This window comes from Prinia subflava, chromosome 2, assembly GCF_021018805.1.
Source record: "Prinia subflava isolate CZ2003 ecotype Zambia chromosome 2, Cam_Psub_1.2, whole genome shotgun sequence".
NCBI lineage: Eukaryota > Metazoa > Chordata > Aves > Passeriformes > Cisticolidae > Prinia > Prinia subflava.
This window is the reverse complement of record NC_086248.1, coordinates 530,158-552,876: the sequence shown is the minus strand read 5'-3', so window position 1 is coordinate 552,876 and position 22,719 is coordinate 530,158. Positions and strand designations below refer to the sequence as shown.

General features: G+C 54.4%; 1 protein-coding gene across 1 annotated transcript in view; it reads left to right on the top strand.

Moving 5' to 3' along the window:
• Nucleotides 1-22,719, top strand: part of DTNB (dystrobrevin beta) — a 141,268-nt gene that overhangs the window by 34,194 nt on the left and 84,355 nt on the right. The window contains exon 10 of the mRNA XM_063422411.1: nt 8,543-8,667. Within this exon, the coding sequence (XP_063278481.1) occupies nt 8,543-8,667 (125 nt within the window). The remainder of the gene's footprint in view (nt 1-8,542; nt 8,668-22,719) is intronic.

Sequence of the window (22,719 nt, the reverse complement as noted above, 5' to 3'; positions counted from 1 at the left end):
AGCACTAATGTGCAGTTTGATGGCAGGGTGAGAATCACAGCTCAAGGAATAAGAGACAATTTCATGGAGAAAAACCGATTTTATGGCAAAAAATTAAGCCCAACCTTTCCCTTATTCAAAGAGAAGTTGAGATGATGATGGGATTATAATTAACAGTTATCTGCATAAGGGAGAGCCATTATAGCTTTACTGTTTAATTTAGAAAATTGGGCTGAGTACCAGGCAGGAGCTGGGAGGCAAAGGGAAATTCTGTTGTCCTTTTTATGGCTGTGGGTAATAAACTTCTGGAATGTTTAATCCCAGCTAACAGTAGGTTATTATTCCCCTAAATGCACACAAATCCAGGCTGGGATTTTTAACACAAAGAGAAGTCTAAATGATGGAAACATGCAATGGTTTGGGTGGGAAGGGACATTAAAGCTCATCCACTGCCATCATTTTAATCTTATTATTTTTTTTTTAACTTCCCAAAATCTTTCATGTTAATTTTATGGAAATTCAAACTGAGTCCCAATTTTAAAAAATACAATTCTTTGGCCTCTTGGCTCAGGGAGCCCCTGGTGAGCTCACTGTGCAATAACTCCTGGGTGAAACCAGGATTTATCTCCTGCAATGAAACAAGAAATGTTTTTCCCTGGCTTTTCAGTCTCATTCAGTCTTGCCTGGTTTCAGGCAATTTTCAAAGTTTTGGAGTTCTACGACCCAGAATGAGCTTAATCATAAATATCTCCATAAATATGATCAATATACTTATCAATAACATTACTGTTTATATAAATATTGATCTGTTACTACTTACATACTTAGAGCTGCTTTTTCCTGAAGTTCTGAGGTACCTTTGATAAATTTTTGATAGACAATGAAATATTTTATATATATCTACATATATGGGCTTATATATATATATATATATAAATATAAATAGATATAAAATATAGATATATAATATACGAATAAGATAATATAATGTATAAATATAATATATAATATATAATGTATAATGTATTATATATTATATAGTATACAGTATATAGTATATACAAAAGTAGATATTAAATATTAAATAATAAATAATATATACATAGTATATAATGTATATAGTATATAATGTATAATATATGATGTATAAAAATATATGTTTTGAAATATAAAAAGATATATATTTAACATAGTGATGAAATATATGAAAATCTGTGACCATAGTAATTTTATATGGGTAAGTTCAGGTAAAAACCTATTTTTAAGGAGTGTTTTTGCTGCATGGACCTGCTGCTCGCTGGGGCCTGTTTGGAGGGGTAAAAACCTTAAAATGCTTCCCAGATTTTCTCTTCTGGGCAGTTTCAGTTTTGATTTCCTTGCAGAGCCTCAGGCAGGGCCAGGGCACGCACACAGAGCAGCAGGCAGGGAGTTCCTGCTGGAGATGAGGATTAGCAGGGGTTTGAGAGTGTCAAAATTTAGAATTAATTACAATTTAATACTTTAACTGGGAATGGAAATTCTGGGCTCAGGTATCCAGGGGATCCTGAGTGATCCCAGGGCATCCCCAGTGATCCTGGCTGGGATCTGATCCCCAGGGCATCCCCAGTGATCCTGGCTGGGATCTGATCCCCAGGGCATCCCCAGTGATCCTGGAATGGGATCTGATCCCCAGGGCATCCCCAGTGATCCTGGAATGGGATCTGATCCCCAGGGCATCCCCAGTGATCCTGGGACAGGATCTGTACCCAGGGCATCCCCAGTGATCCTGGGATGGGATCTGATCCCCAGGGCATCCCCAGTGATCCTGGGACAGGATCTGATCCCCAGGGCATCCCCAGTGATCCTGGGACAGGATCTGATCCCCAGGGCATCCCCAGTGATCCTGGAATGGGATCTGATCCCCAGGGCATCCCCAGTGATCCTGGGACAGGATCTGATCCCCAGGGCATCCCCAGTGATCCTGGGACAGGATCTGATCCCCAGGGCATCCCCAGTGATCCTGGGACAGGATCTGATCCCCAGGGCATCCCCAGTGATCCTGGAATGGGATCTGATTCCCAGGGCATCCCCAGTGATCCTGGGACAGGATCTGATCCCCAGGGCATCCCCAGTGATCCTGGAATGGGATCTGATCCCCAGGGCATCCCCAGTGATCCTGGGACAGGATCTGTACCCAGGGCATCCCCAGTGATCCTGGGATGGGATCTGATCCCCAGGGCATCCCCAGTGATCCTGGGACAGGATCTGATCCCCAGGGCATCCCCAGTGATCCTGGGATGGGATCTGATCCCCAGGGCATTCCCAGTGATCCTGGAATGGGATCTGATCCCCAGGGCATCCCCAGTGATCCTGGGACAGGATCTGATCCCCAGGGCATCCCCAGTGATCCTGGGACAGGATCTGATACCCAGGGCATCCCCAGTGATCCTGGGATGGGATCTGATCCCCAGGGCATCCCCAGTGATCCTGGGTGTGATCTGATCCCCAGGGCATCCCCAGTGATCCTGGGTGTGATCTGATCCCCAGGGCATCCCCAGTGATCCTGGAATGGGATCTGATCCCCAGGGCATCCCCAGTGATCCTGGGACAGGATCTGATCCCCAGGGCATCCCCAGTGATCCTGGGTGTGATCTGATCCCCAGGGCATCCCCAGTGATCCTGGGATGGGATCTGATCCCCAGGGCATCCCCAGTGATCCTGGAATGGGATCTGATCCCCAGGGCATCCCCAGTGATCCTGGAATGGGATCTGATCCCCAGGGCATCCCCAGTGATCCTGGAATAGGATCTGATCCCCAGGGCATCCCCAGTGATCCTGGGACAGGATCTGATCCCCAGGGCATCCCCAGTGATCCTGGGACAGGATCTGATACCCAGGGCATCCCCAGTGATCCTGGGATGGGATCTGATCCCCAGGGCATCCCCAGTGATCCTGGGTGTGATCTGATCCCCAGGGCATCCCCAGTGATCCTGGGTGTGATCTGATCCCCAGGGCATCCCCAGTGATCCTGGGTGTGATCTGATCCCCAGGGCATCCCCAGTGATCCTGGGACAGGATCTGATCCCCAGGGCATCCCCAGTGATCCTGGAATGGGATCTGATCCCCAGGGCATCCCCAGTGATCCTGGGTGTGATCTGATCCCCAGGGCATCCCCAGTGATCCTGGGTGTGATCTGATCCCCAGGGCATCCCCAGTGATCCTGGGATGGGATCTGATCCCCAGGGCATCCCCAGTGATCCTGGGACAGGATCTGATCCTCAGGGCATCCCCAGTGATCCTGGGATGGGATCTGATCCCCAGGGCATTCCCAGTGATCCTGGAATGGGATCTGATCCCCAGGGCATCCCCAGTGATCCTGGGACAGGATCTGATCCCCAGGGCATCCCCAGTGATCCTGGGACAGGATCTGATACCCAGGGCATCCCCAGTGATCCTGGGATGGGATCTGATCCCCAGGGCATCCCCAGTGATCCTGGGTGTGATCTGATCCCCAGGGCATCCCCAGTGATCCTGGGTGTGATCTGATCCCCAGGGCATCCCCAGTGATCCTGGGTGTGATCTGATCCCCAGGGCATCCCCAGTGATCCTGGGACAGGATCTGATCCCCAGGGCATCCCCAGTGATCCTGGAATGGGATCTGATCCCCAGGGCATCCCCAGTGATCCTGGGACAGGATCTGATCCCCAGGGCATCCCCAGTGATCCTGGAATGGGATCTGATCCCCAGGGCATCCCCAGTGATCCTGGGATGGGATCTGATCCCCAGGGCATCCCCAGTGATCCTGGGACAGGATCTGATCCCCAGGGCATCCCCAGTGATCCTGGGACAGGATCTGATCCCCAGGGCATCCCCAGTGATCCTGGGTGGGATCTGATCCCCAGGGCATCCCCAGTGATCCTGGGACAGGATCTGATCCCCAGGGCATCCCCAGTGATCCTGGCTGGGATCTGATCCCCAGGGCATCCCCAGTGATCCTGGGTGTGATCTGATCCCCAGGGCATCCCCAGTGATCCTGGCTGGGATCTGATCCCCAGGGCATCCCCAGTGATCCTGGAATGGGATCTGATCCCCAGGGCATCCCCAGTGATCCTGGAATGGGATCTGATCCCCAGGGCATCCCCAGTGATCCTGGAATAGGATCTGATCCCCAGGGCATCCCCAGTGATCCTGGGACAGGATCTGATCCCCAGGGCATCCCCAGTGATCCTGGCTGGGATCTGATCCCCAGGGCATCCCCAGTGATCCTGGGACAGGATCTGATCCCCAGGGCATCCCCAGTGATCCTGGGTGTGATCTGATCCCCAGGGCATCCCCAGTGATCCTGGGACAGGATCTGATCCCCAGGGCATCCCCAGTGATCCTGGGTGTGATCTGATCCCCAGGGCATCCCCAGTGATCCTGGAATGGGATCTGATCCCCAGGGCATCCCCAGTGATCCTGGAATGGGATCTGATCCCCAGGGCATCCCCAGTGATCCTGGGTGTGATCTGATCCCCAGGGCATCCCCAGTGATCCTGGAATAGGATCTGATCCCCAGGGCATCCCCAGTGATCCTGGGACAGGATCTGATCCCCAGGGCATCCCCAGTGATCCTGGAATGGGATTTGATCCCCAGGGCATCCCCAGTGATCCTGGAATGGGATCTGATCCCCAGGGCATCCCCAGTGATCCTGGGACAGGATCTGATCCCCAGGGCATCCCCAGTGATCCTGGAATGGGATTTGATCCCCAGGGCATCCCCAGTGATCCTGGGATGGGATCTGATCCCCAGGGCATCCCCAGTGATCCTGGAACAGGATCTGATCCCCAGGGCATCCCCAGTGATCCTGGAATGGGATCTGATCCCCAGGGCATCCCCAGTGATCCCGGGCTGTGATCTGGGGGTGGCTCCTGCTCTCAGTAATGGAATATTTGGGATTTCTGCCCCTTCCTTTGCCTTTGGGCACACAGCGCCCTGCCGGGGCTTTCTGTGCCGCTGCCATCCCCGGCTCCCTGGGAAGGGTTCCCATGGATAACAGAATAATCCCTGGAATAACACGGAATGATCGCGTCTGGAGCAGGCACAGCCCCTTCCTGTAGGAGCTGCTGGGCAGATTCCGCTCCCGTTTTGTTCCCATTTCCTCGCTGCTGCCTCCTCCCTTTCCCGGTTGGGCATTTCGGGGGAATTCGGGGCTGTTCCTGCTGGCCCCGCGCGTTCCCGGGATGGGAGCGGGCACTGCCCAGCAGAGGGCACGAACACCCCGGGAACGGACCGGGAAAAGGGGCTGGGAAAAGGGGCTGGGAAAAGCTCCCGGGGTGCTGTGCCAGCTCTGGGGTGGCAGCAGGGCCAGGGCAGTGCCCGTCCCCTGTGCTGGCACTGCTGGGGCACCTCCAGGGCTGGGGGCAGCTCTGGGCCCCTCCTGACAGGAGAGCCCTGGAGGGGCTGGAGCGTGTCCAGGGCAGGGAACAGAGCTGGGAAGGGAATGGAGCCCCAGGAGAGGCTGAGGGAGCTGGGAAGGGGCTGAGCCTGCAGAAAAGGAGGCTCAGGGGGGACCTTGTGGCTCTGCACAGCTCCTGACAGGAGGGGACAGCCAGGGGGGGTCGGGCTGTGCTCCCAGGGAACAGGGCCAGGACAAGGGGAAATGGCCTCAGGCTGGGCCAGGGCAGGCTCAGGTTGGACAGCAGCAGGAATTTCCCCATGGAAAGGGGGCTCAGGCCTTGGCAGGGGCTGCCCAGGGAGGTTTGGAGTGCCCATCCCTGGAGGGATTTAGTAAAATTCTCCATTTCCTAAACCCTTACAGTGACTAGTGGGAAGCCTTTGCCTTGAGTTTTATTATTCCATGCAGGAAGAGAAAGAAACACAAACCATTTGTTTGAGTATGGGTTGGTAGATGAGAGCAGAAGGTGAGTGTCCCTCACTGCTGGTGTGGATATGGAAAAGGCTGAGTTTGGTGAAGAAGGGATCTCAGGAAGCTGAGTCTATGGTTTTTGTAAAATTTATAAATCCTGGATATACTTGGGTTGGAAAAGCCCTGTTGAGACCATTGAGTCCAACCATCCCCCAAGGCCACCACTGCCCCTTGTCCCCAAGTGCCACATCCACAGGACTTTTAAATCCCTGCAGGGATGGGGACTCCACCCCTCCCTGGGCAGCTGTGCCAGGGATGGAGAGCCCTTTCCAGGGAGGAATTGTTCCCAATTTCCACCCTGATCCTGCCCTGGCGCAGCTCTGCTGGGAGCAGGAGCTCTGCTGGGAGCTCAGGGCTGTCCCTGCAGGGTCCTGCAGGGGCCAGAGGGACACAGGAGTGTCCCCAAGCCCTGGGGACCCCTGGCACAGCAGGGAGGGGAAGGAGCTGCTCTGTCACTGAAGGTCCTGGAGGGAGCTCAGTGCCAGGAGGGGCAGGGAGGCCTCGTGCCCATTTCTCATTTCTGTGCCCGACTTCCTCGGGCTCATCAGCCACGGGGACATCCCAGAGATGTTCCTGATTGTTAATTAGTGTTTAATTACGGCATGCCAGCGTGATTGGGGCTGGAAGGGACCTCAGAGCCCACCCAGTGCCACCCCTGCCATGGCAGGGACACCTCCCACTGTCCCAGGCTGCTCCAGCCCCAGGGTCCAGCCTGGCCTTGGGCACTGCCAGGGATCCAGGGGCAGCCCCAGCTGCTCTGGGCACCCTGTGCCAGGGCCTGCCCACCCTGCCAGGGAACAATTCCTGATTCCCAAGATCCCATCCATCCCTGCCCTGTGGCAGTGGGAGCCATTCCCTGTGTCCTGTCCCTCCAGATCCTGATGAGTCCCTCAGGTCTGTGGGAGAGAAATGAACCAGTTCAGAGAGAAATAAATGAGGACGTTTTCAGCACGTGAAGAATTAATTTAGGAAAACTAGGGGTTTAGTCTGGAATAATCACATCTGTGTGCATAATTTAAATTCTCTGTGGGGTCAGTAAGTGATATAAAATCAAATTGTGATTTTCATAGGATTTCAAAGTGATTGGGAGAGGGGTGAAATGAGATGAGCTTTAAGGTCCCTTCCAACACAAACCACTTCAGGATTTGATGAGATTGGCAATCCCTGGCATCCAGGGGCTGTTGGATGAGGTGTTCTCCTGGGCCTTCACACAATTCTGCTGCCTCCCAGGATGGAACTGTTGGCTGAGAAATCAAAATTCCAGAACCTCAGAGGAATTGGGTGCACCTCCAGGGCAGGGGCAGGTTGGGCATGAGCAGGAATTCATTCCTGTGGTGTAAAAGGTTCTAATTGTCAGAAAGGGACAGGCAGTGATGGTGTGTGTGGAACTGTGGCTCCAACTCCTGCCCCAGGCTCCTCTTTGAACCAGTGTTAATCAGAATTTCCATCTGAGTGTCCCTTGAGAACCGGTCCCAGTTCCATTTGGAACGCTGGACAGGAGCAGTAATGAATTCCACAGGAGTAATTAGCCGGGGAGTTAATTGGTTACACTTTCCTGGGGTGTCAGTGAGAGCAGCAGGAGCTGCCAGGCGATGCCTGAGCTGCCCTGGCCATGGAATCACGGAGTTGTCAGGGTGGGAAGGGACCATCCCCAGGGTCCCCGTGTCACTGGGGGGACCTCGGGGAGGGCAAGATCATTTCCAGGTTCTTTTGTCAGTACTTTGGGGTTTAAACCTCATTTTCATGTTCTTTCGCCAGTCAGTTTGGGGTTTAAACCTCATTTTCAGGTTCTTTTGTCAGTACTTTGGGGTTTAAACCTCATTTTCAGGCTTGTTTTTGCCAGTCAGTTTGGGGTTTAAACCTCATTTTCAGGCTTTCTTTTGCCAGTCAGTTTGGGGTTTAAACCTCATTTTCAGGCTTGTTTTTGCCAGTCAGTTTGGGGTTTAAACCCCATTTCCTGGGTTTTAAATGGCCTGGGGCAGGTGCCCGTTCCTGTGGGAATTCCAGGGATCCTCTGGGGACACTGAGCAGGACTGAGGGACTGTGGAAGGACACGAGGCCATTCCTGCTGTCCCAGCACTGTGCCCACCTTGGCTGTGCCTGGAAAGGACAGAGAATTGGGAAGTGGCTGCTCCTCCCCTCTGTGTTCAGAGAGTCAAAATCCCTTACCGGGATGGGATTGCTCAATTCCTGAGAGAATCCCAGGTAACTGCTTTATTTCCTAATCCCACATAATTTTGTTAAAGCTTTGGGTTTTCAGTGCTGGGCACTCGAAAGGCTCCCAGGGGGACACAGCTGGCTGTTCCTGCACCTTCCACCCACTGTCACTTCTCACCCCTCTGTGCCCCTGTCCTGCCCAGGGCTCACCTGGCCCTGCCCAGGGCTCACCTGGCTCTGCCAGAGCTCACCTGGCCCTGCCAGGGCTCACCTGGCTCTGCCAGAGCTCACCTGGCCCTGCCCAGGGCTCACCTGGCTCTGCCAGGGCTCACCTGGCTCTGCCCAGGGCTCACCTGGCTCTGCCAGAGCTCACCTGGCTCTGCCCAGGGCTCACCTGGCTCTGCCAGAGCTCACCTGGCCCTGCCAGGGCTCACCTGGCTCTGCCAGAGCTCACCTGGCTCTGCCCAGGGCTCACCTGGCCCTGCCCAGGGCTCACCTGGCTGTGTCCTTGTCCCCAGAAATCCCCGGCCAAGAAGCTGAGCCACGCCATCAGCAAGTCCCTGGGCTGTGTGCCCAGCAGGGACCCGCCACGCCCGCTCTTCCCCGAGCAGCCTGAGAGGCCCCTGGACCTGGCACACATCGTGTGAGTACCCCTGAGCCCCTGAAACCCCCCGAACCCCTGAACTCCCTCCTGAGCCCCCTGAACCCCTTCTGAACCCCCTGAACCCCCTTCTGAACCCCCTGGACCTTGCACACATCGTGTGAGTACCCCTGAACCCCCTTCTGAACCCCCTGAACCCCCTCCTGAACCCCTGAACCCCCTTCTGAACCCCCTGAACCCCTTCTGAACCCCCTGAACCCCCTTCTGAACCCCTGAACTCCCTTCTGAACCCCCTGGACCTGGCACACATCGTGTGAGTACCTCTGAATCTCTTCTGAACCCCCTGAACCCCCTTCTGAACAACCCCCAACATCACATGAGTGCCCCTGAACCTCCTTCTGAACCCCCCCTGAACCCCTGGACCGAGCCCACATCGTGTGAGTACCCCTGAACCCCCCCTGAACCTCTCCCCACATCATGTGAGTACCCCTGAGCCCCCTGAACCCCCTCCTGAGCCCCCTGAACCCCTCCTGAGCCCCCTCCTGAACCACCCCCACATCGTGTGAGTACCCCTGAACCCCTCCTGAACCCCTGAACCTCTCCCGACATCATGTGAGTACCCCTGAGCCCCCTGAACCCCCTCCTGAGCCCCCTGAACCCCCTGGACCCCTCCTGAACCCCCTCCTGAACCACCCCCACATTGTGTGAGTACCCCTGAACCCTCTCCTGAACCCCCTGAAACCCTGAACCTCTGAACCCCATGGACCTGGCCCACATCGTGTGAGTACCCTGAGCCCCCTGAACCCCCTCCTGAGCCCACTGAACCCCCTTCTGAACAACCCCCCACATCGTGTGAGTGCCCCTGAACCCCTCCTGAACCCCCTTCTGAACAACACCCCCATCGTGTGAGTGCCCCTGAATCCCCTTCTGAACCCCCTCCTGAGCCCCCTGAACCCCTGAACCTTCCCCACACTGTGTGAGTACCCCCGAACCTCTGAACCCCCTCCTGAACCCCCTGAACCCCTCCTGAACCCCCGAACCTCTCCCCACATCGTGTGAGTACCCCTGAGCCCCCTGAACCACTCCTGAACCCCCTCCTGAACGCCCTGAGCACCTCCTGAGCCCCCTGAGCCCCCTGAACCCCTGAATCCCCTTCTGAACCCCTCCTGAGCCCCCTGAACCCCTCCTGAACCCCTCCTGAACCCCCTCCTGAACGCCCTGAGCACCTCCTGAGCCCCCTGAACCCCTCCTGAACCCCTGAACCCTCCCCACACTGTGTGAGTACCCCTGAGCCCCCTGAACCCCTCCTGAACCCCTCCTGAACCCCCTCCTGAACGCCCTGAGCACCTCCTGAGCCCCCTGAACCCCTCCTGAACCCCTGAACCCTCCCCACACTGTGTGAGTACCCCTGCACCCCCTCCTGAGCCCTGGCCTGAGGGGCAGGAGCAGTCCTGGCCTTGCAGTGATGGTTTCTCGAGGCTGTAAATGTGATATGTGTTATAAATGTTACAAATGTTACATATGTTCTATGTGTTATAAATGTTATAGTGTTATAAATGTTTCTCTGGGGAATCAGCTGGAGCCGTGCCTGTGTGAGGGGTCCCAGAGGTGCAGCTGGGGCCAGGCCTGGCTGTGCCCTGCCTGCAGCTCTGCCACCTCCCTGTCCCCACCAGGGGCACCTCTCCCCCACCCTGTGCTGGCTCAGGCTCTATTTTCTCCTCTCTTTGATGAAATGATGGGAACAGCAGCACCAGGGACCCTGCAGGTGCTGCCTGGGGCCGTGCCTGCCTCCCTGTCCCCTCTCCATGGCACTGTTGTCACCCTGCTGCTGTGGCCTCCCTGTGGCACTGCTGGGAGGCTTTGGATGGAAAACCTCTGCTTTGGGGCACTCTGCTGCCACAGTCTGCACCTCCAAAGTGAAAACTCAGAGAGAAAGGCCCAAACAAACTGCAGGCAGTCTCCAAATAAACCTGAGTGTCCCACAGAGGCTGGAGAGAAACTCCTCACCTCTGCAGGGGGGTGAGGAGCAGCACTGGGGTCCAGCTCCAGGGACGTGGAGCCACCTGCGGTCTGGGAGGGAGGGGAGCTGCTGCCCCTCAGGGTTTGTTTGCCCCCCTCAGTGCCAGATTTCTCTGTGGCAGCCCCTGGGTGCAGAGCTGAGGGGCAGGGACGTGGCTGTGCCCTCTGCTCCCCAGCCAGGCTGTGCTGCCCTGTCCCTTTCCCTGGCTGTCCCCTGTCCCCAGCCAGGCTGTGCTGCCCTGGCCCTCTCCTGTCCCCTGTCCCCTGTCCCAGCCAGGCTGTGCTGCCCCTGTCCCTTTCCCTGTCCCCAGCCAGGCTGTGCTGCCCTGTCCCTCCCCTGTCCCCTGTCCCAGCCAGGCTGTGCTGCCCTGTCCCTCCCCTGTCCCCTGTCCCAGCCAGGCTGTGCTGCCCTGTCCCTCCCCTGTCCCCAGCCAGGCTGTGCTGCCCTGTCCCTCCCCTGTCCCCTGTCCCCAGCCAGGCTGTGCTGTCCTGTCCCTCCCCTGTCCCCTGTCCCAGCCAGGCTGTGCTGTCCTGTCCCTCCCCTGTCCCCTGTCCCAGCCAGGCTGTGCTGCCCTTTCCCTGTCCCCTGTCCCAGCCAGGCTGTGCTGCCCCTGTCACTCCCCTGTCCCCTGTCCCAGCCAGGCTGTGCTGTCCTGTCCCTCCCCTGTCCCCTGTCCCAGCCAGGCTGTGTTGTCCTGTCCCTTTCCCTGTCCCCTGTCCCCAGCCAGGCTGTGCTGCCCCTGTCACTCCCCTGTCCCAGCCAGGCTGTGCTGCCCCTGTCACTCCCCTGTCCCCTGCCCCAGCCAGGCTGTGCTGCCCCTGTCCCTCCCCTGTCCCCTGTCCCCAGCCAGGCTGTGCTGCCCTGTCCCTCCCCTGTCCCCAAGGTCCCCCGGCAGCCTCTTCTGCTCTGTCCTTTAGCAGTGTGGCATTCCTTCAGGAATGGCCCGAGCCCTGCCCAGCTGAGGCGTGCAGAGCTCTCTGCAGTGTGGTGTTCTGGTGTGACAGCAGAGCTGCAGCCCTGCAGCAGCAGCACTGCCAGCCTGCAGCTGGCTCCTGCTCCGGTCCCTGCCGTTCCTGCTTGGCTCTGTGCGTGTTTCCCCCAGTCCCTGGCTCCCTGAGCATTCCCCAGCTCTCCCAGAGCCTGCTTTGGTGCGTGCAGTGAGGGATTGATCTGGCTCAGGATAAATCCTGCTCTGGCTTCCCTGGGGCAGTCGCCCTCAGGCTGGAAGGAGCTGGGGCCAGTCCTGCTGCTGCTCAGGTCAGGGCTGCAGTCAGCTCTCCTCAGGATTCCTGCCCTTCCCCAGACAAGGGCTCCTCACACCCCAGGGACAGGGCAGTGCACTGCCCACAGCACTGCCTGTCCCTTCCCAGCACTTCATGGCCTTTTCCTTCCCTAAACTCCACTGCCTTTTCCTTCCCTAAACTCCACTGCCTTTTCCTTCCCTAAACTCCACTGCCTTTTCCTTCCCTAAACTCCACTGCCTTTTCCTTCCCTAAACTCCACTGCCTTTTCCTTCCCTAAACTCCACTGCCTTTTCCTTCTCTAAACTCCACTGCCTTTTCCTTCCCTAAACTCCACTGCCTTTCCCTTCCCTAAACTCCACTGCCTTTTCCTTCTCTAAACTCCACTGCCTTTTCCTTCCCTAAACTCCACTGCCTTTTCCTTCCCTAAACTCCACTGCCTTTTCCTTCTCTAAACTCCACTGCCTTTTCCTTCCCTAAACTCCACTGCCTTTCCCTTCCCTAAACTCCACTGCCTTTTCCTTCCCTAAACTCCACTGCCTTTTCCTTCTCTAAACTCCACTGCCTTTTCCTTCTCTAAACTCCACTGCCTTTTCCTTCTCTAAACTCCACTGCCTTTTCCTTCTCTAAACTCCACTGCCTTTCCCTTCCCTAAACTCCACTGCCTTTTCCTTCTCTAAACTCCACTGCCTTTTCCTTCTCTAAACTCCACTGCCTTTTCCTTCCCTAAACTCCACTGCCTTTTCCTTCCCTAAACTCCACTGCCTTTTCCTTCTCTAAACTCCACTGCCTTTTCCTTCCCTAAACTCCACTGCCTTTTCCTTCCCTAAACTCCACTGCCTTTTCCTTCCCAGCCTGGCACTGCCTTTCCCTTCCTGACCCATCCCTGCCTTTCCCTTCCTGATCCATCCCTGCCTTTCCCTTCCTGACCCATCTCTGCCTTTCCCTTCCCAGGCTGATGTTGTTCCTTTCCCAACCCTTCATTCCCTTCCCTGACCCTTTCCCAACCCTTCACAACCTTTCCTTTCCCAATCCATCAGGACCTTTTCCTCTCCAGGCTGGCCCTGCCCATTCCCATGCCCAGGGGATGGAGGGAGCCCAGGGCAGGATCCCAGGGGATGGAGGGAGCCCAGGGCAGGTCCCAGGGGATGGAGGGAGCCCAGGGCAGGTCCCAGGGGATGGAGGATCCCAGGGGATGGAGGGAGCTCAGGGCAGGTCCCAGGGGATGGAGGGAGCCCAGGGCAGGTCCCAGGGGATGGAGGATCCCAGGGGATGGAGGGCGCCCATTCCCATGCCCAGGGGATGGAGGGTGCCCAGGGCAGGTCCCAGGAGCACAGCAGGAGTGCCTGGCCCTGGGAATGTGCAGGTGGGGACAGGGCTGGGCTCCTCCTGCAGGGACATGGGGACAGGGCTGGACACCTGCAGGGACGGAGACATGAGGACATGTCACACCTCCTGCAGGGACAGGGACAGGGCTGGACACCTGCAGGGACAGGGCTGGGGACATCCTGCAGGGACAGGGACATGGGGACAGGGCTGGACACCTCCTGCAGTGACATGGGGACATGTCACACCTCCTGCAGGGACTGGGACAGGGCTGGACACCTCCTGCAGGGACAGGGACATAGGGACAGGGCTGGACACCTGCAGGGACAGGGACAGGGACAGGGACAGCAGCCTGGACGCTGCTGGCAGCAGCCTGGCAGCTCAGAGACATCTGCTGTGTGCTGACAGCTTTAATTAAATGTGAAAAGCAATGCCCTAAAAAGCCAGAGATTGGGAAATGGGGCCTGGCAGTGCAAGGACAGCTCTGGGAACGCCAGGCTCCGACCTGGTGTGGAAATAGTGGGAGCAGGAGATCCATGGCCAGCACTGGATCACAGGGAAGTCACAGGGACAAGGGACAAAAGGGACCCACTGGGCTTTGAGTAAGGGACATGAGGCCTTTGGGCTTCTGTGGTACCACTGAAACAACAATAAATAGCAATAAATAGCAATAAACAACAATAAACAACAATAAACAACAACAAATGGCAACAAATAGCAACAAATAGCAACAAATATAATAACATATAACATATATAATAAATAACAATAAATAACAATAATAATGAATAACAATGAATAACAATAAACAACAATAAATAGCAATAAATAGCATTAAATAGCAATAAATAGTGATAAATAACAAACAATAAAGCCCCTCCCCTGGCTTTCAGCTGTGAGAGGGGCTGTAGCCAGGGGAGATTTGCTGATGGAACTCAGCTCCAAGCTGGAATTTCAGGAATTGCTCCGGGCCCCAGAGTCACCCTTGGGGTGTCAGGGACCAGGGGCTGATTGTGTTTGATTGGTGAAGAGGAATCAGCACCTACAGATAAATGCTGGGGGAGAGACTCTGGAAGAGCTGAGATCTGCTCCAGCTGAGTAAATAAAGAATGAAAATATGAATAACCACGGGCAGTTTAACAATACTTGGCCAAAGGTTCCAGGGAAAACAAGGCTTGGAAGGGAAAAAACCCCAGCTGTGCTCCTTGAGGGAGGGAGGAAACCCAGAAACGGGCAGCAAGGAATTTAAACAGTGAGGTGAAGTTGTGGTGAGGCGTCTCCAGCTGTGGTTTGGCAGTGAGGGACTCACCTTCCCCAGGGGCTGGAGCGTGTCCAGGGCAGGGAACAGAGCTGGGAAGGGAATGGAGCCCCAGGAGAGGCTGAGGGAGCTGGGAAGGGGCTGAGCCTGGAGAAAAGGAGGCTCAGGGGGGACCTTGTGGCTCTGCACAGCTCCTGACAGGAGGGGACAGCCAGGGGCGGTCGGGCTGTGCTCCCAGGGAACAGGGCCAGGACAAGGGGAAATGGCCTCAGGCTGGGCCAGGGCAGGCTCAGGTTGGACAGCAGCAGGAATTTCCCCATGGAAAGGGGGCTCAGGCCTTGGCAGGGGCTGCCCAGGGAGCTTTGGAGTGCCCATCCCTGGAGGTGTCCCAGGGAGGTGGCACTGAGTGCTCTGGGGACAAGGTGGGGACTGGGCACAGCTCGGACTCGGTGCTGTTGGGGTTGTTTTCCATCCCCAGCGATTTGGGGGTTCTGTGGGTGCCCCTGGGCTGCCCTGGGTGTGTTTGCAGCCCCAGCTGCGCTCTGAGCTCATTCCCAGCGCTGGGGCAGAGCCGGGTGGTGTCACTGCCTGGGGACAGCGGGGACAGCGCAGGGCAGGGAGAGCCGGGCAGAGCTGGCAGGGAAAGTCACCCTGGGATATTGGGGTATTTATTGGGATATTTATGGGGATGTTGGGGTATTTATTGGGATATTTATGGGGATGTTGGGGTATTTATGGGGATATTTAGTGGGGTATTTAGTGGGATATTGGAATATTTATTAGGATATTGGGGTATTTATTGGCATACTGGGATTTCGGGAGAGTTATGGGGATATTTATTGGGATACTGCAATATTGGGATGTTTATTGAGATACTGGAATATTTACTGGGATATTGGGGTATTTATTGGGATATTGGAATATTTATTGAGATTTATGGGGATATTGGAATGTTTATTAGGATATTGGGGTATTTATTGGGATACTGGAATATTGAGATATTTATGGGGATATTTATTGGGATGTTTATTGGGATATTTGAATATTTACTGGGATATTGGGGTATTTATTGGGATATTGGAATATTTATTAAGATTCATGGGGATATTGGAATATTTATTAGGATATTGGGGTATTAATTGGGATACTGGGATTTTGGTATATTTATGGGGATATTGGAATATTTATTGAGATTTATGGGGATATTGGAGTATTTATTAGTATACTGGGGGATTTATTGGGATATTTAGTGGGGTATTTAGTGAGATATTGGGATATTTATTGGGATATTTATTTGGATATTGGGATATTTATGGGGATATTGGGTTATTTATTGGGATATTTATTGAGATATTTATTGAGATTTATGGGGATATTGAGATATTTATTAGGATATTGGGATATTTATTGGGATGTTTATTGGGATATTTATGGGGATATTTATGGGGATATTTATTGGGATATTTGTTGAGATTTATGGGGATTTTGGGATATTTATTGGGATATTGGGATATTTATTTTTTTGGCCGCGTTTCATGGTGCAATAATCTCCATTATAGCGGCAATTTCGGAATGATTTATTAACTCACTGGCAGGGATCCCTCCTGTGAGCCTGGGAATTCCCGGGCAGTGCCCAGGGCCGGGCTGGGCACCCCGGGGCGGTGGGAGGTGTCCAAGGGGATCCATCCCTCCCCTCATCCCGCCTTTTCCAGCTCCGATGCTTCTCTGGGGCTGGGAGAGTAAATTCCCGAATTTTCCATTAATTTATCTCATCTGAGCCTATCCCGGGGCAGGATGCAGTGAGACAGAAGGGGGTGCTCGCTCTCAGCCCGGGGCTCTTTCCAGGCGGAGCATTCCGAGATCCTCCTTTTCTCCTTTTTTCTCTTTTTCTCTTTTCTCTTTTTCTCTTTTTCTCCTTTTCTCCTTTTCTCTTTTTTCTCTTTTTTCTCTTTTTCTCTTTTTCTCTTTTTCTCTTTTTCTCTTTTTTTCTCTTTTTCTCTTTTTCTCCTTTTCTCCTTTTCTCCTTTTCTCCTTTTCTCTCTTTCTCTTTTTCTCTCTTTTTCTCTCTTTTCTCTTTTTCTCTTTTTCTCCTTTTCTCCTTTTCTCTTTTTCTCTTTTTTCTCTTTTTCTCTTTTTCTCTTTTTTTTTCTTTTTCTCTTTTTCTCTTTTTTTCTCCTTTTCTCTCTTTCTCTTTTTCTCTTTTTCTCTTTTTCTCTTTTTCTCTTTTTTTCTCTTTTTCTCTTTTTCTCCTTTTTTTTCTTTTTCTCTTTTTCTCTTTTTCTCTTTTTTTTTCTTTTTCTCTTTTTCTCTTTTTCTCTTTTTCTCTTTTTCTCTTTTTCTCTTTTTCTCTTTTTCTCTTTTTCTTTTTTTTTCTTTTTCTCTTTTTCTCTTTTTCTCTTTTTCTCTTTTTCTCTTTTTCTCCTTTTCTCTTTTTCTCTTTTTCTCCTTTTCTCTTTTTCTCTTTTTCTCTTTTTCTGCTTTTCTCTCTTTCTCTTTTTCTCTTTTTCTCTTTTTCTCTCCGTTTCTTTGTTTGTTTAAGAGCTCCCCGTGGGCGGCTGGGGGCTGCTGCCTCCTCCCTCCGACAGAGAGACGCAGGGCGGATTTTAAAAACGTCTCAGAGAAACGAAAACGTAAAAAGCGTGAAAATGAAAACTAAAAAAACACCCCAAAACCCCAAAAAAGAACAAAAGAAAAATTCCTAAAAAAAACCCTATTTTTTTTTAAATCTTTTAAAAAAACCTAAAAAAACCAAAAAACAAAAAAAACCCCCAAAAAACCCTAAAAAAATTTTTTAAAAAATTCTTAAAAAAACCTTTAAAAAAACCTAAAAAAAACCCCAAACCAAACCAAAAAAAAAAAACAACAAAAAAAAACCCTAAAAAAATTTTAAAAATCCTTAAAAAAAACCAACCAACCAAAAAAAAAAAAAACCACAGAAAAAAAAACACCAACCAAACAAAAAACAAAACAAACAAACAAAACAAACAAACAAACAAACCAACCAAAAAAAAACCCAAAAAAACCAAACAAAAAAACCACCAACAAACAAGAGAGAGAGAAAATTCGGATTTTAACCCGGTGCCATCGCCAGGTCTCTCTCGGAGCCCCGCGTTGTTCCGGCGCCGCTCCCGCCGCTCCCGGCGCTCCCGGCGCTCCCGGTGATGCGCGTTGCCATGGAGGCGCCGTGCGCGCATCCCGGGATGGAGGCGCGGGCCGGGCCGGGCGGGCACCGAGCGGATCCGGGGCAGGGACAGGGACAGGGACAGGTCGGTGCTCCGGGCCCGCGGGGCGCTCCGGGGAGCTCCGGGCTGTCCCCGCTCGGGGCCGGGCCCCGGGAGCCGCGGGAGGGGCAGCGGGGCCGGGCCGGGCTCGGGCTGGGGAACAGCGCCGGGACGGATCTGTGGGGTCGGCTCGGGGCTTTGTGGGGTCGGCTCGGAGCTCTGTAGGGTCGGCTCCAAGCTTTGTGGGATGGGCTGTGAGAGCTCTGTAGGGTCGGCTCGGAGAGCTCTGTAGGATCGGCTCCAAGCTTTGTGGGATGGGCTGTGAGAGCTTTGTGGGGTCGGCTCCCCGAGATTTGTAGGGTCGGGTCCCCGAGCTTTGTGGGACCGGCTCCTTGAGCTTTGTAGGGTCGGCTCCAAGCTTTGTGGGATGGGCTGTGAGAGCTCTGTAGGGTCGGCTGTGAGAACTTTATGGGATCGGCTCCCCGAGATTTGTAGGATGGGCTGTGAGAGCCTTGTAGGATCGGCTCCGAGGGATGTGGAGTCGGCTCCCCGAGCTTTGCAGGGTCGGCTCCCCGAGCTTTGTGGGATTGGCTGTGAGAGCTCTGTAGGGTCGGCTGTGAGAGCTTTATGGGATCGGCTCCCCGAGCTTTATGGGATCGGCTCCCCGAGCTTTATGGGATCGGCTCCCTGGGCTTTATGGGATCGGCTCCCCGAGCTTTATGGGATCGGCTCCCCGAGCTTTATGGGATCGGCTCCCCGAGCTTTATGGGATCGGCTCCCCGAGCTCTGTTGGATCGGCTCCCCGAGCTTTGTTTGATCGGCTCCCCGAGCTTTATGGGACCGGCTCCGAGGCTGCAGCAGGATCAGCGGGACGGGAATGCGGGAGCAGCCCTGGGGGGCGCAGGGGAGCTGGGAGGGGTCGGAGGGGCTGCTCGGGGGGAAGGATCGGCTCGGACAGGGCGCGCTCGGGGCTGTGCCCGGGCAGGAGCAGCGGGCACGGGGAACGCCCCGAGCGTTCCCTTCCCTCGGAGCGGCTCCCAGCAGGGCACAGCAAAGTCCTTGGGAAGTGCCGGGCCGGGCCAGGCCGTGCTCACCGCGGGTCCCGGGGCTGCGTCCATCCCCATTCCCGGGGATCCATCTCCATTCCCGGGGATCCATCCCCCATTCCCGGGGCTCATCCCCCATTCCCGGGGATCCATCTCCATTCCCGGGGATCCATCCCCCATTCCCGGGGATCCATCTCCATTCCCGGGGATCCATCCCCCATTCCCGGGGCTCATCCCCCATTCCCGGGGGTCCATCCCCATTCCCGGGGGTCCATCCCCATTCCCGGGGGTCCATCCCCATTCCCGGGGGTCCATCCCCCATTCCCGGGGTCCATCCCCATCCTGCAGATCCATCCCCCATTCCCGGGGGTCCATCCATCCCCATCCCACAGATCCATCCCCATTCCTGGGGGTCCATCCCCATTCCCAGGGGTCCATCCATCCCCTTTCCCGGGGATCCATCCCCATTCCCGGGGATCCATCCATCCCCCATTCCCGGGGATCCATCCATCCCCTTTCCCGGGGATCCATCCATTCCCATTCCCGGGGATCCATCCATCCCCCATTCCCAGGGGATTTCCTGGGAATGTTGGGCAGAGCCAGAGGGGATGAAGCACAGGAACCCCTGGCCAGGTGCTGCTGCCCCTGCCCTGGCTGGAAAGGGCTTTGCAGCTGCTCCCTCCCTGCTGGGGACATAAAATAAAAAACCAGCAGAGCTTTGGTGGTAAAAGTGCTCAGAACCTCGACAGGCTGAGCAATAAACAGTATTGATCATCAGCAGGTGCTGCTGGGGTCCTCAGGGATTGATTCTCCTCAGTTCTCATCTGTAAAATTCCCAATTATCTGTTTATAGTCTCAGGTTTGTGGTTGTTCTTTAACTTCTCTTTTGTTTATTTCTGACCTGAACAGAATTACCTTCAACTCTTTTTGGAATTACTACAAACCCTGCAAAATTAACAGGGAAATTCCTCATTCCTGCTGCTAAAATCCCCTCAATTTGCAGTTTTAGAGGACAGAGATCAATCCCTGAGTCTCCTGCCCAGGCACACGGAACAGGCAGGTGGAGAGGCCCTGGCAGATCCCAGCACGTTTGAAATGTTCCCCTTTGGCAAAAATTTAGGCTGCTATTTTTGGATGAGACGTTTTTAACCTACATTGTTGGTGGATTAGAGGTTGTTTGTGATTTTCTCTGCCTCCTTTGTCGGGCGGCTTTGGGCTCCTGGGTGGCTTCAGGAGCACCTGGAAAAGCAGCTGGGGCAGCTCCTGGGGGCACGGGGGGAGCTCAGAGCTGAACTGGGCACAAGCCCAGGGGTGCCCAGGTGGGCAGGAGGGCCCTGGGCTGTGCCAGCTGTGGGGTGGCAGCAGGGCCAGGGCAGTGCCATCCCCTGTGCTGGCACTGCTGGGGCACCTCCAGGGCTGGGGGCAGCTCTGGGCCCCTCCTGACAGGAGAGCCCTGCAGGGGCTGGAGCATGTCCAGGGCAGGGAACAGAGCTGGGAAGGGAATGGAGCCCCAGGAGAGGCTGAGGGAGCTGGGAAGGGGCTGAGCCTGGAGAAAAGGAGGCTCAGGGGGACCTTGTGGCTCTGCACAGCTCCTGACAGGAGGGGACAGCCAGGGGGGGTCGGGCTGTGCTCCCAGGGAACAGGGCCAGGACAAGGGGAAATGGCCTCAGGCTGGGCCAGGGCAGGCTCAGGTTGGACAGCAGCAGGAATTTCCCCATGGAAAGGGGGCTCAGGCCTTGGAGGGGGCTGCCCAGGGAGCTTTGGAGTGCCCATCCCTGGAGGTGTCCAGGGAATTCCTGGAGGTGGCACTGAGTGCTCTGGGCTGGGGACAAGGTGGGGATGGGGCACAGGCTGGACTGAATGGGCTGGGAGGGCTTTTCCAGCCTCAGGAATCCTGGGATTCTGGGATTGTCCAGGGAATCAGAGACACGTTCCTCATTCCCAGGCCCTGCTGGACAAAGTGCAGGAATTGGCTGCTTCCCACTGCTGAACAGGGCAGGGATGGATCTGCCCTATTGCCATATTGCCATATTGCTGTATTTCCATGTTTCCATATTTCCCCATTTCCCTACCTCCCTATTTCCATGTTTCCATGTTTCCATATTGCCCCAGTTCCATATTTCCATGTTTCTATATTTCCATATTTCCATGTTTCCATATTGCCATATTATTTCCATATTTCCATAATCCCATATTCCCATATTTCCATGTTTCCATATTTCCATATTCCCATATTTCCATATTGCCATATTATTTCCATATTTCCATAATCCCATATTCCCATATTTCCATGTTTCCATATTTCCATATTCCCATATTTCCATATTCCCATATTTCCATATTGCCATATTGCCACATTTTCCTATTTCTCTATTTCCCTATTTCCATAGTTCCATGTTTCCATGTTTCCATGTTTCCATGTTTCCATGTTTCCATGTTTCCATGTTTCCTATTTCCCTATTTCCATGTTTCCATGTTTCCATATTTCCCTGTTTCCATATTTCCATATTTCCATATTTCCATATTTCCCTATTATCATATTTCCATAATGCCATATTATTTCCATATTTTCCTATTTCCCATATTCCCATATTTCCATATTTCCATATTTCCATATTGCCCTATTTCCATATTTCCCTATTGCCGTATTTCCATAGTGCCATATTGCCAAGTTTCCATATTTCCCTATTTCCCTATTTCCCTATTCCCATATTATTTCTGTATTTCCCCATTTCCCCATTTTCCTATTTCCCTATTCCCATATTATTTCCGTATTTCCCTATTTCCATATTCTCGTATTATTTCCCTATTTCCCTGTGGAGTTTCCTGCCAGCTGCTCCAGGATCTGCCCTGTTTCCCTATTCCATATTCCCATATTCTTTCCGTATTTCCCCATTTCCCTGGGGGTTTCCTGGCAGCTGCTGCAGGGTCTGGAGCTCCAGGCTGGTGCCGTGGTTGTGTTCCCGTTCCAGGGCAGCCTCAGCCTCCCGGGCCGTGTTTGCCCTCGCTGCTCTCACTGCGGGAGCGCCTCCTGCTGCTTTGGAGCAATCCCTGGATTTCCCTTCCCGGGGCTCAGGGGGAGCTGCTGGAGGTGTCTGTGTGTGCCTGGGGTGGCACAGGGGGCGTGCAGGGAGTGCTCAGTGCCCCCCTGGGCACCCACAGCCCCCATCCCAGCTTGGGGAACCCTCAGTGCTGCACCCCAGGGAAATTCAAACTCCCCCGTGGGGTGGGGTCACTGCTGGAACGGGACAGGGGGGCTGCAGGGCTTTGTCACCTGCTCCTGTCCCTGCCAGGGGCACCACGGCCACGCTGCCCTCCTCAGGTTCCTTCCACTTGTAGAATTAATTGGTTTGCACGGCCTGGAAATTCAGGTTAGCCCAATTCTCGGGGAGGGTTTGTCCCTGGCTCAGAACAGAAGTCGCAGCAGCCCCGACCTGCCCTGTGCTGGGCTTGGATTCTTTTACTGAGCAGGAGGATAGCAGGGAACAAACCCCCCCTTTCTGCTGGGGGGCTCAGGGGTGACTCTGAGCCCACGGCTGGCCCCGAGTGCTGCTCTCCCGGATCCCGGCGGGGAAAAGGAGCCCCTGAGCACAGCAGAGAGGACCGGAGAGGGCAGCAGTTCCTGATTTCCCTGGAATGCAGCAGCTCCATCAGTCCTGGCCCTGCCCCGGGGCTGTCCGGAGGGCAGGGTCCCCTCCAGGCACAGCTCTCTGTGCTTCTCTGTCTGCTGCCCTGAGCCACCTCCCCCTGGCACAGCCCGGCCCAAACGCCACATCCATCCCTCATCCCGGGTGAATTCTGCTGTTCCAGCAGCAGGGAATTCCCTGGGGGTGAACCTGGTGGCACTGGTGAATGCCTGAGCTGCAGGGCAGGGTCTGTTCCTGGTGTGCTGCTCATTTCCACAGGGAGAACAGGGGCTGGCACAGCTGGCACAGCTGGCACAGCTGGGTCTCCGTGGCCTCTGTCCCTCCTGCTGGCTCCA